The sequence below is a fragment of the Eubalaena glacialis genome, chromosome 11 (genome assembly GCF_028564815.1).
Source record: "Eubalaena glacialis isolate mEubGla1 chromosome 11, mEubGla1.1.hap2.+ XY, whole genome shotgun sequence".
NCBI classification, from domain to species: Eukaryota; Metazoa; Chordata; class Mammalia; order Artiodactyla; family Balaenidae; genus Eubalaena; species Eubalaena glacialis.
In genome coordinates this window covers 53,280,807-53,293,832 of record NC_083726.1, presented here as the reverse complement: position 1 = coordinate 53,293,832, position 13,026 = coordinate 53,280,807, and the positions used below count along the sequence as shown (strand labels likewise).

General features: G+C 40.0%; 1 protein-coding gene across 1 annotated transcript in view; it reads right to left on the bottom strand.

Annotated features, from left to right (window-relative positions):
- The window catches only part of GNS (glucosamine (N-acetyl)-6-sulfatase), a 49,988-nt gene extending 39,458 nt beyond the window's left edge, over positions 1-10,530 (bottom strand). The window contains exons 1-2 of the mRNA XM_061205079.1: positions 10,164-10,530; positions 632-691 (exon numbers count right to left, since the gene is read on the bottom strand). Coding sequence (XP_061061062.1) covers positions 632-691; positions 10,164-10,355 — 252 coding nt within the window. The 5' untranslated portion in view covers positions 10,356-10,530. The remainder of the gene's footprint in view (positions 1-631; positions 692-10,163) is intronic.
- Positions 10,531-13,026: the final 2,496 nt, after the last annotated feature.

Genomic DNA, 13,026 nt, shown 5'->3' with positions numbered 1-13,026 from the left:
GTTCCAGAGTCTGCTCTTAACCACAACACTATGCTGCTGTTCAATGGATTTCCTGATATTAAGCTGGGCTACCACTGACTTGGTTATGAGCATGGTTCCTGAATTTGATTTGTTAGTATTTCATTTTGGATCTTTGTATTTATGTTTACACATGTACATATACACATATATTTGTATTTACATATATGTACACACACGTACACATAGTTGTTGTTGGGTTTCTTTCATTTTGCTGCTATTATCTTTGTTGGGTTTGGTTATCAGGGTTAATTGGGTTTTGTAGAGTAGCCTGCAAGCTTTTACCATGGAACATTTTACACAGTACAAATGTTAACCGATTCCTACAATTCATTTTCAAACCTCAAATAGTGAAGTTTTAAATAAACTTCTCTAGTTCTGAGTTGTAGATGAGAATGGCTTACAAAATATCTATAATTAATCTTCAATTGTTAAGAAGTAATATTTCAATTAAACAAATTTATATCACATTAAATAGATTCCTTCCCTCGAATCAGGCATTTAATTAGAAAAAAACACATAAATTACAGTAGACTACCCAAAAGAAAGTGTTTCTTCTTAGAATATAAACATAATTAAAGTCTAACAAAATTAAATCAGCTTCAAAACTTACAGCACTGGAGAAAGTCATCCCCATCTCTCCAATGAGAGCCTTGGTTTTCTTTAGTGGTGTCTGTAAAGTAAACAGTTATCTATTAAACAATTTCTTCCAATAAACTAAAACACACAGAACAAAATTCGTGTTTTTTTGTATCTTACTCTCAACCTTTTATTCCCAAATGATCAGCTCTATGTGACACTAAGGAACAGCCAAGTGTCCAGTGTGATTCTGGAGATGAACCAAACAAGTTTGGTTACAGTCAGTTATGTCCTGTGCAAAAGTTCAGGGAGTTATAATGCTTGCAGGAAGGGAAAGTTCACAGCTGATGGCATTATTCTAGCAATGTTGATTTCAATGTAATGAAATTTTGGTGCCCTTCTCTCATTTGTCACCAGCTGCCTTACAAACAGGTGGGGCAGATCAATCTCTATTAATTCATCTTTAGAAGTAGGATATGGAAAATGATATGAAAGGAGCCTTCCAACCTTTAAAACAGAAATAAAACAACACTTAGGTTCTGAAAGCCAGACAAGGCCCCGACACTAACTCAAATATCAGACACTCGGTGGTGAAGCCCAGATGCACACTTTTTGACCATAAGCTCATGGCCCTCTACACTAGACCAACCACCACCTCCGGCAAAGACTTGAACTAAGTGGCAAACACATGTACAGAAAACCTTGTCAAGCAAAAGACTAGTCAGAAAATTATTTCATTTATATCCTTGCTTTTTATCTTTTGCTCAAAACTTAAGATCCTGACAAGTATAGAGAACAACTAGTTTCAAATCCTAGAGTGAGGATAAAAAGTATGAAGATGGTCACTTAGATATAAATAATAACAATAAAAAATACTAATAATCTTTATCCAGATTCCAGATAGCAAGAAAGGACGATGTGAAGAAACTTATTTTAGTTGTATTATGAGTCAGTTCATAACGATTCTGAAGTTCCTGTGAAAGCTGAGACCATACTGAACACAGTTTTAAGTGTATTTTGTCGTGTAATAATTTCTTAAAGACTAATAACCCAAATACATAACAATGTTAATAAGAGGGTCATTTTCAATACTGTAAAAAAGTTATCCCCATTGTTTTACACAGATGATAGAAAACCTAAGTAACCCATTAGCTAGAGAATTCTAACTTATTCAGGAATTTTGAAAAATCATGTGACAAAAGTCAACATCTGTTTATGATAAAAACCCTCAAAGTGGATATAGCGAGAATGTGTCTCAACATAATAAAAGCCATATATAACAAGTCCACAGCTAACATTCTACTCAACAGTGAAAAAAATGAAAGTTTTTCCTCTAGGATCAGGAATAAGACAAGGATGCCCACTCTTGCCATTTTTATTCAACCTAGCATTGGAAGTCCTAGCCATAGCAATTAGACAAGAAAAAGAAAAGGAATCCAAATTGCAAAGGAAGAAGTAAAACTATCACTGTCTGCAGATGACATGATACTATACATAGAAAATCCTAAAGACATCACCAAAAAACTACTAGAGCTCATCAATGAATCTGGTAGGGTTGCATGATACAAAGTTGATATACAGTTAATATTAATAAAATTAATATAGTGTTGCACTTCTATACAGTAACCATGAACTATCAGAAAGAGAAATTAAGGAAACAATCCCATTTGCAATCACATCAAAAAGAATAAAACACCTAGAAATAAACCTACCTAACGAAGTAAAAGACCTGTACTCAGAAAATTATAAGGGACTGATGAAAGAAATTGGAGATTACACAAATAGATGGCAAGATATACCATGTTCATGGATTGGAAGAATTAACATTGTTAAAATAACTATACTACCCAAGGCAATCTGCACATTCAATGCAATCTATATCAAAATATCAATGGCATTTTTCACAGTACTAGAACAAATAATTTTAAAATTTGTATGGAAACACAAAACACCCTGAATAGCTAGAATAACCTTGAGAAAGAAGAACAAAGCTGGAGGTGTCATGCTCCCTGACTCCAGACTATACTAAAAGCTACAGTAATCAAAGTAGTATGGTGGGACTTCCCTGGTAGCTCAGTGGTTAAGAATCTGCCCGCCAATGCAGGGGACACAGGTTCGATGCCTGGTCCGGGAAGATCCCACATGCTGTGGAGCAACTAAGCCCGTGTGCCACAACTACGGAGCCTTCACTCTAGAGCCTGAGAGCCACAACTACTGAGCCTGCGCATCTCAAGCCTGTGCTCCACAACAAGAGAAGCCACTGCAAGATGCAACTAGAGAAAGCCCGTGCACAGCAACAAAGACCCAATGCAGCCAAAAAAAAAAAAAAAAAAAAAAAAGCAGTACGGTACTGGCACAAAAACAGACACGTAGATCAATGGAACAGAATAGAGAGCCCAGAAATAAACCCACGCACTTATGGTCAATTAATTTACAACAAAGGAGGCAAGAATATACAAAGGAGAAAAGACAGTCTCTTCACTAAGTGGTGCTGCCAAAACTGGACAGCTTCATGTAAAAGAATGAAATTCGAAAATTTTCTCACATCATGTACAAAAATAAACTCAAAATGGCTTAAAGACTTAAATATAAAACATGACAACATAAAACTCCTAGAAGAAAACACAGGCAAAACATTCTCTGACATAAATTGTAGCAATATTTGCTTAGATCAGTCTCCCAAGGCAAAAGAAATAAAAGCAAAAATAAACAAATGGGACCTAATCAAACTTATAAGCTTTTGTACAGTAAAGGAAACCATAAACAAAACAAAAAGACAACAGGCCGGGAGAAAATATTTGCAAACATTGCAACCAACAAGGGGTTAATTTCCAAAATATACAAACAGTTTATGTACCTCAATATCAAAAAAAACCCCAAAGAACCCAATCAAAAAATGGGCAGAAGACCTCAATAGACATTTCTCCAAAGAAGACATACAGATGGCCAACAGGCACATGAAAACATGCTCAACATCATTAATGATTAGAGAAATACAAATTGAAACTACAATGTGGTATTACTGTATTACCTCACACCAGTCAGAATGGCCATTGTCAAAAAGCCTACAAATAATAAATGCTGGAAAGAGTGTGGAGAAAAGGGAACCTTTCTACACTATTGGTGGGAATGTAAATTGGTGCAGCCACTACAGAAAACAGTATGGAGGTTCCTTAAAAAACTAAAAGTATAGTTATGATATGATCCAGCAATCTCACTCCTCAGCCTATATCTGGAAAAGACAAAAACTCTAATTTGAAAAGATACATGCACCCCAATGTACACAGCAGCACTATTTACAATAGCCAAGACACGGAAGCAACCTAAATGTCCATCAACAGATGAACAGATAAAGAAGATGTGGTATACATATATATACAATGGAATATTACTCAGCTATAAAAAAGAATGGAATTTTGCCATTTGCAGCAATGTGGATGGACCTAAATATTATCATACTAAGTAAGTCAGACAGAGAAAGACATATAATATTATATGGTATCACTTTTATGTGGAATCTAAAAAAAATAATACAAATGAACTCATTTACAAAACAGAAACAGACTCACAGACATAGAAAACAAACTTATGGTTAGCAAAGTGGGGGTGTGTGAAGAGATAAATTAGGAGTATGGGAGTATATATAAAACAGATAAAAAACAAGGATTTACTGTATAGCACAGGGCACTATACTAAATTATCTTGTAATAACCTATAATGGAAAAGAATCTGAAAAAGAATATATATGTATTTATAACTAAATCACTTTGCTGTACACCTGAAACACAACATTGTAAATCAACTCTAGCTCAATTAAAGAATAAATAAAAAGCTTCTGCAGAGCCAAGAAAACCATTAACAAAATGAAAAGGCAACTTATACTGAATGGGAGAAAATATTTGCAAGTCATATATTTGATAAAGGGTTAATATGCAAAATATATAAAGAACTCATACAATTCAATAGCAAAAAAACAGCCAATTAAAAAATGGGGAGAGGGGACTTCCCTGGTGGTCCAGTGGTAAAGAATCCGCCTTATAATGCAGGGGACGCAGGTTTGATCCCTGGTCAGGGAGCTAAGATCCCACATGCCACAGGGCAACTAAGCCTGCGTACCACAACTACTGAGCTCACACTCCTCAACTAGAGAGCCTGCGTGCCACAAACTACAGAGCCCATGCACTCTAGAGCCCGCACACCACAACTACAAAGCCCATGCGCCCTGGAGCCTGTGCACCACAAATAGAGAAGAGAAAACTCAAACGCTACAACTAGAGAGAAGCCCGTGCACTGCAACGAAAGATCCCTCATGCCTCAATGAAGATCCCGTGTGCTGCAACTAAGACCAGACGTGGCCAAAAATAAAGTAAATAAATAAATAATAAATAAATCTCAAAACAAAACAAAACAAAACAAAAATGGGCAGAGGATCTGAAAAGACATTTTTCCAAAAAAGACATACAAGTGGCCAACAGGTAAATGAAAAGATGTTTAACATCACTAATTGTTAGGGAAATGCAAATCAAAACCACAATGAGATAGCACCTCACGCCTGTTAGAAAGGCTATCATCAAAAAAACAAGAGATAAAAAGTGCTGGTAAGGATGCAGACAATAGGGAACCCTTGTGCAATTGTTGGTGGGAATGTAAACTGGTTCAGGCAGTATGAAAAACCATATGGAGGTTACTCAAAAAATTAACAATAGAACTACCATATGGTCCAGCAAATCCACTTCTGAGTATTTATCTGAAGAAAATAAAAACACTAACTCGAAGATTAAATACCCCCCATGTTTATTGTAGCATTATTTACAATAGCCAAGACATGGAAACAACCTAAATGTCCATCAATGGAAGAATGAAAAGGAAGATGTGGTATATATATACAATGGAATATTACTCAGTCATAAAAAAGAATGAAATATTGCCATTTTGATAACATGGGTAGACTCTGAGGGCATTATGCTAAGTGAATTAAGTCAGAGAAAGACAAATACTGTATAACCTCACTTGTATGTGGAATCTAAAAAAACAAAAAAAACCAAGTTCAGATACAGAGATCGGACTAGTGGTTGCCAGAGACAGGAAGTGGGGGGTGAGGGTGGGTGCAGTGAGATGGGTGAAGGGTGTCCAAAGGTAAAAACTTATAGTTACAAAATAAAGAAGTCATGGGGATGTCATGCACAGCATGGCAACTACAGCTAATAATACTGTATTGCACATTTGAAAGTGGCTAAGAGAGCAGATCTTAAAAGTTCTCATCACAAGAAAAATAATTCTGTAACTATGCATTATGAAGAATGTTCACTATATTTATTGCTGTGATCATTTTGCAATATATACAAATATCATTATGTTGTACACCTGAAACTAACATAATGTTTTATGTCAATTACACCTCAATAAAAGAAATAAATTTAAAGAAAAAAAAAAGGTCTTTGATGATGTGGTCTTAGATCCACAATAGGTTCCCAGGGGATGCTAGAGATATATAAGGTCTTTGCTAACCTTCAGAAGGAATGTCACCAGCCATGATCTCCCACAAAACATCACTGGGTGCTATCCTCAAGTAAAAAACACTGGGCTGAATGAAACATTGGGTTGATGAATAATCTGAGTTACAGTGAGTACACAGGAAGGGGAAACAGGAATGCAAAGTATAAATAGGAAAAGGACTATGTGAGTTGATTATAGGGAACAATGGTCAAATTGTCTGGTATTTATGCAAAGCTACTGAAGAATATCTGATTTATAGTAAGATTAAATTGTGTGATTATAACACATTTACTAAACAATAAATGTGTGCCAGGCATTGATCTAGGCAATGGTGGACAAAAGATAGAAGGTCCCTGCCCTCATGATCCTTGTACTCAAACAACAGGTAAGCAAACAAACAATTATTTCAGGCAGTGAAGAGTACTATAAACCAGGACCATGTGCTTGCAGGTGATGAGAGGAAAGGGGAAAACTACTTTCAACACGTGGTCAGGAAAGGCCTCTTTCAGGATGTAACTTCAGTACTGAGAGTCACATTATGAGTCAGCCAGGCAAAGCTCCAGAAGAAGATGCTTTCAGGTTGAGTGAACAAGTAATATGCTGCCAGAGAAGGAAAGCAACACATGTGAGGGCAGAACAAAGGTCAGCGTGCTAGAAGCAGCACAGTAAGTAAAGAGAAGAATGGGGTAATAAGACAAGGTCAGAGAGGTAGGCAGGAGTCAGATGATGATGCAGGGCTGCATAGGAATTCAGATTTTAGTTTAAGTAAGAAATGTATATTAATAACCATAACCTTTATACTGCTAATGGTAGTACAAGTGATAACCATACTCTGTGCTTAATCAAACAAGTCCCAAACAGGAAACCACACTGTACCAAAAAACGTGTATGTGTGTCCATGCTAACCTGAATGATAAAGTGGATCCTTAAGATCTAAGCAAAGATAGTGGCTGGTCACGTTAAGGCCAAACTACATTCTTTAAGAAACAGCCAATCTTACACTTGCATATGACTAATGTGCTACTTTACTCATCTGAAGCAAAAAAACCCCCTAAGGAGTCATCTGCTTTCCTGGGCCCCATATACAGCTGCTCTGAAATAAAGTTTTGACAATTCGGATAATTCTATAGCTAACTTTTAACAATGAAAGATCACTTTGCCTTAAGCAAAGACATGATGTATTCATTCTTCCCCTACATCTCCTTCCCTCACTTCCTTGAGGTTTTGACCAAGTGTCAGTTTTTCTAGAGAATGATTTTAAAAATAGCAACCTGTGCTTCAGTGAAGAACAGTGTGTCCATCACACCATAACAACATTCAAGTAAAATCAAGAAATGGATGAACGGTTCCCTGGGCAAAAACTAAAAATGGAGTCCCACGGATGAAAGCTACAACAAATACAATGAACTGTTAAAGATGATGCTACCACATAAAAGACTACTTCAAAGATGATCGCAACATTCCACATCAAACCACAATCATACAAGTGCTATAATCGTTTGACCTGAGTTAGTCTGGGGGACTGATACTTGTTTATTTGCCAACTATGGCAGCAATTCATGATCTTTTTTTGGGTCAGAGACCTCCCTCTCTCCATAAAAATGAAAATAATACACATGAAGTATTACGTGTAAATTAAGGAGTTCCATGTCACCTGAAGAAATCTCTGATCTATGGTGTGACTATGCTGATGTGGAATGACATCTGGTAAATCAGTATTACCACAGTATTCTAGAATAGGAGAAAAAGCATATAATCTCAGGGCTCTTACACTATAAGACACCAGGCTTTGCCCCTTATTATAGCTATATGAACCTTGGCCAAGTTACTTAACCCCTTCTAAGTTTTAGTTTCTCATTTTTTAAGATAAGGACAATACCTACAGCAGAGGATTCCTGTGATAATTGAAGCACTGTATAAAACACTTCACACTCTGACTAGCTCCAAGTAGGTTCTCAAATGCCGTTATTTCTTAGCGCTTCCCCTTCAAGTCCTGTTGGACAATCAGTGGTATTTAGAGTATTCTGTAAAAGGTTACAGGAGAAGACAGAAGTCTCCAGAGAACTGGGAGTATTAAATTTGACTTTTTCCCTCCACTTAATTTTGGCTCTTCTCTCCAGCACAAACATCTGTATAAAAGAATCTGCTACTGGTTTAAAGGAGCAAATAGGATTAACAGGCTAAAGGGAAGAAACCTCAAATATACACAGACCACATTGGTGGTCTACAATAATTGAAGAAACTGAATTCTGAATACCTTATATTTAAGTGATGGATTTTGTTTTCAACAGAGCCGTGAAAGCTGGGCCTTTTAATTAAGTCACTAAACCATTATTAAGTTTTGATAGAGACGGCTTGCTTTTTCTGGACAAAACACTTCAAAAGCACACACACAAATTTGTTTTAAAAGGAGTTTTGTGTGGAGGATAAGTGTAGCAGTTGGAATGGTGGAAAAAACAAAGTAAAATCCAGGAGGGCCATTAAGTCAAGACTCTTCATTGTCAGTGGGGCTGGGTAGAAACTAAAAGGCAATGAGGTACATGTGGCAGGAACCAGCGGGGAGTCAAAACGCAAGCATCTTAAACATCATTTAGAAAAGACTCTCGGGGGCTTCCCTGGTGGCGCAGTGGTTGGGAGTCTGCCTGCCAATGCAGGGGACACGGGTTCGAGCCCTGGTCTGGGAAGATCCCACATGCCGCGGAGCAACTAAACCCGTGAGCCACAACTACTGCGCCTGTGCGTCTGGAGCCTGTGCTCCACAACGGGAGAGGCCACGACAGTGAGAGGCCCGCGCACCGCGATGAAGAGTGGCCCCCGCTCTCCGCAACTGGAGAAAGCCCTCGCACAGAAACGAAGACCCAACACAGCCAAAAATAAATATAAAATAAATAAATAAATTAAAGAAACGTTTAAAAAAGAAAGACTCTCATACCCTTGAACACAGCCCTGAGGAAGAAATACATTTTAATGCACAACTAAAACATATCTATATATGGATATGCTTACCTTGACCTCATGTATCACACAGACATTTTCTATTCTACTCTATTCCACAGGGAAGTAAAAATGCTGGTAGCTACTCACTAAACTGATTTCACAACTCACTTAAGGGTTGAAATCAGCAGTTTGAAAGACACTCAGCTAGGGTGTTCCCACACAGTAAAAGTTAGGAACCTCGTGCCTAAAGTGTTTTCATAGCATTTAGCTGAAAGCAAAAAGAGAACTGAAAGGAAGAAAGCAATAAAGCACTTGTTTTTAAAAAGGTAAGAGTAATGCCATACCCAGGGTCAGAGCACTAGTGAGGATTTTGTCTGGACTGCCACAACTACTCACGAGCCTGGGGCAAGCCACTTTCTAGGCCTCCGTGAGCAGGGGGTTGGGTAGATGTTCTTGAAGGTCACAAATTCGAGAATTCTAAGATCCAGAAGCAAAATTCACTCTGGGAAAGAATGAAGTCTCAGGACACCCCCCCATCTGATATAAAACGGAACGCTGACAGTATCTAATGCATCAGCCAGGTGTTCAATTAGGCTAATTGAATTTTCTTGATTCTTCTGAGGCAAAGCACACCCTGAAGAGTTCTACAACCTACCTACCAGAATAGTTCATATCAGCACTTATTTTATAAATATCAGGCACAGACACTGCACACAGGGTCAAATGCAGAAGTGGCCTAGGTTCCTCAAAGAGGGGGCTGGATTTGTCCTCTAACCTGAAAGACGAACAATCAATGCTTGCGTGCTCTTAGCCAGCACCTGCTCCTCATTGGTTCATCCCATCCCTAACAGGCGTCCACATGTTTGTCTTGAGACATGAAGCAAACTCCTCAGCAGTAAGGTCCAGACTAGAAGCTCTGTGTGGTGCGTGCATGTGTGTGGACCCAGGAGAGACTCGGGGGAAAGAGGAAATAGAGTCCCGCAGCTCCATAAGCCTGCGCCAAGGGCCTGGCGCGGCAAAAGCAAACCTACCCAGGGTCGAGGCAGCTAGTTAGGAATGGGGAACGAGGGCCAGAAACCAGGGAGTCAGCCCGGGAGATGGAGGGGCGGGGCAGAAACAGAAAGAAGAGTTACCATGCCGCCGAGCACTTCGTCCTGGTCGTCGGCGAGAAGCAGCACCACATTGGGCCTCCGAGAGCCCGCCGCCGCCGCGGAGACCCCCAGGCAGCCTCCCAGCAGCAGCAGCAGCGGCGCTGGGCTGCAGTAGGGCAAGTGGCGAGGGCTGCCCCGCCGGGGCACACCCAGGGCCAGAGGCAGGAGCCGCATGGCGGACAGGGCTCCGGGGGTGGACCCCGGGCGGAGGGGAAATAACGTGCAGAAGGCTAGAGAACGAGAAGCCCACGAGCAGCTGGAAAAAAATGACTGCACTGTGAAGGCCGGGGTCTGCGGTCAGGCGTTTTCTACCGGGCGCGATCACGTGAACCGGGGGCAGGAGGCGGAGCACGCCGTGAGGTCACGTGACGGGTGGCGGGGCGGGGCTCCGGACCGAACGGAAGAGGGGAGACAGCAGCAGGGAGGGAAACCCGGAAGTGGGCGGAAAGGGGGGAAAAGCCATAGGGGAGTGAGACCCGCGCTTGCTCCCACCTCAGGCAGGGGTTGGGTTTTGGTAGGACCTGTTCCAGGGCGCTTTGTTCAGGGATTAAAATGGGGGGGGCGATCAGATAAGAGGAGGAGGGAATCAGCCAGTAGGAAGCAGTTAAGAGAAAGGAGGAATGTGCCTATGAGGTAGTAAGATCAGCTGGTGGGCAAAGTCTGGGCCGTACCGTATTTAATCCCTGAGTCAACAACACTTGAGTGCCCTTACATTTAAATGCTTTTAATTTTCTCTACAACTCAGTTTAACTCCAAGCCTGGTTATGCTGTTCCTCAGCTGATATCGTGGTTTCAAACAAACGATTTAGGGATATTCTGACAGCCTAATATTCCTTGATGAATTTTGGAATATTTACAATAACATTAAATTGGTGAATTTAAAAAAATTTTTTATTTATTTTTGGCTGCGTTGGGTCTTCGTTGCTGCGCACCGGCTTTCTCTAGTTTCAGCGAGCGGAGGCTACTCTTCGTTGCGGTGCGCGGGCTTCTCATTGCGGTGGCTTCTCTTGTTGCGGAGCACGGGCTCTAGGAGTGCGGGCTTCAGTAGTTGTAGCACGCAGGCTTAGTTGCTCCGCGGAATGTGGGATCATCCTGGACCAGGGCATGAACCCGTGTCCCCTTCATTGTCAGGCAGATTGTTAAAAATTGGTGAATTTTTGAAAGACCTTTTAGATGATGTTGGAGGATGTGCACATTGAACAAAAACCAAAACACTGCGACATGGTCACCCAACCAAGTTATTAAGTAATGTTTAGGGATTAAAAATTCCATGAAACTAGGGCTCCAAATATTTCTGTGATAGCTCTAGAACAGCTCTACCCTGCCCCTCTGCCCAAGTCTAGGAAAACAGAAGTATCTCTGGCCTTGGAGGGTATTATGCTTAGTGAAATAAGTCAGACAGAGAAAGACAAATACTGTATGATATCACTTATATGTGGAGTCTAAAAAATAAAAGAAACTGGTGAATATAACAATAACAAAAGAAATATCCCTGGCAAGGTGAACCACCAAGACTTATTCCCAACTGAGAACAACAGGCTGTACCTCCTGGTTCCTAACAAATAAGGTGTATTTTCTCTAAGCTGAACCCTCCAACTGGAAGTCTTCAAATCTGTGAAAGCACTGTCGTATAAGGTAAAAATAATTATGGAAGTGCTTGGGAATGTCATACACACAACTATCAGGCTTATGCAAAAGGAAACATCCTTACTTTTATTACTTTTTTAAAAGTAAGTCTACAGAAGACAAGATAATGTTTTAAAAATGAAGTAGAATATATAAAATAGAAAATTAGTAAGGACCTACTGTATAGCACAGGGAACTCTTTTCAATACTCTTTAGTGACCTATATGGGAAAAGAATCTAAAAAAGAGTGGATATATGTATTAATGTATGTATAACTGATTCACTTTGCTGTATAGCAGAAACTAACACAACATTTCAAATCAACCATACTCCAATAAAAATTATAAGAAAAAAAAGCACAGTGAAAAATAAGAATAAAGTAGATTTCCACTGCAAAAAAGGATTGTGCTGAGAATCTGGTCAGAGTACTTCCCAGATGGCCAGTGTACTGTGTTACAGCCTCAGGCTAGGCTAATTTTGCACACTGATGGAATAACCAACCCCTATGTATTCAGATTTCAAGACTTCCAGTAAGACTTTCTGCACACAATAATCTATTCCATCTGCACTGATGCTCCAGATTGTTAAATTTTCTCACTGTTTTTGTTTCAAAACTAGATTGTAGGGCTTCCCTGGTGGCGCAGTGGTTGAGAGTCTGCCTGCCGGTGCAGGGGACACGGGTTCAAGCCCTGGTCTGGCAAGATCCCACATGCCGCGGAGCAACTGGGCCCGTGAGCCACAACTGCTGAGCAGGCGCGTCTGGAGTCTGTGCTCCGCAACGGGAGAGGCCACGACAGTGAGAGGCCCGCGCACCGCGATGAAGAGTGGCCCCCGCTCGCCGCAACTAGAGAAAGCCCTCGCACAGAAACGAAGACCCAACACAGCCAATCAATCAATCAATCAATCAATAAATAGAAATGCTGTAGAATTATTTAAAAAAAACCCAAAAAACTAGATGGTAAATTATTTGAGGCTAAATGCTGTAGAATTATAAAAAAACTAAAAAACAAAAAAAACTAGATGGTAAATTATTTGGGGCCAGAGATTGTATAATTAGGTACCAACTTTGTTCCAGATGCTAGGCTAGTGCTGAGGAGACACTGTCCCTCTTTCATGGAATTTGCAATCTAGTGGCAGAGAAATATACAACCTAACAATCGCAGAAGTATATAATTACAAATAGGGAGACGTACTATGAAGGAAAAGCAAAGAGTGTGAT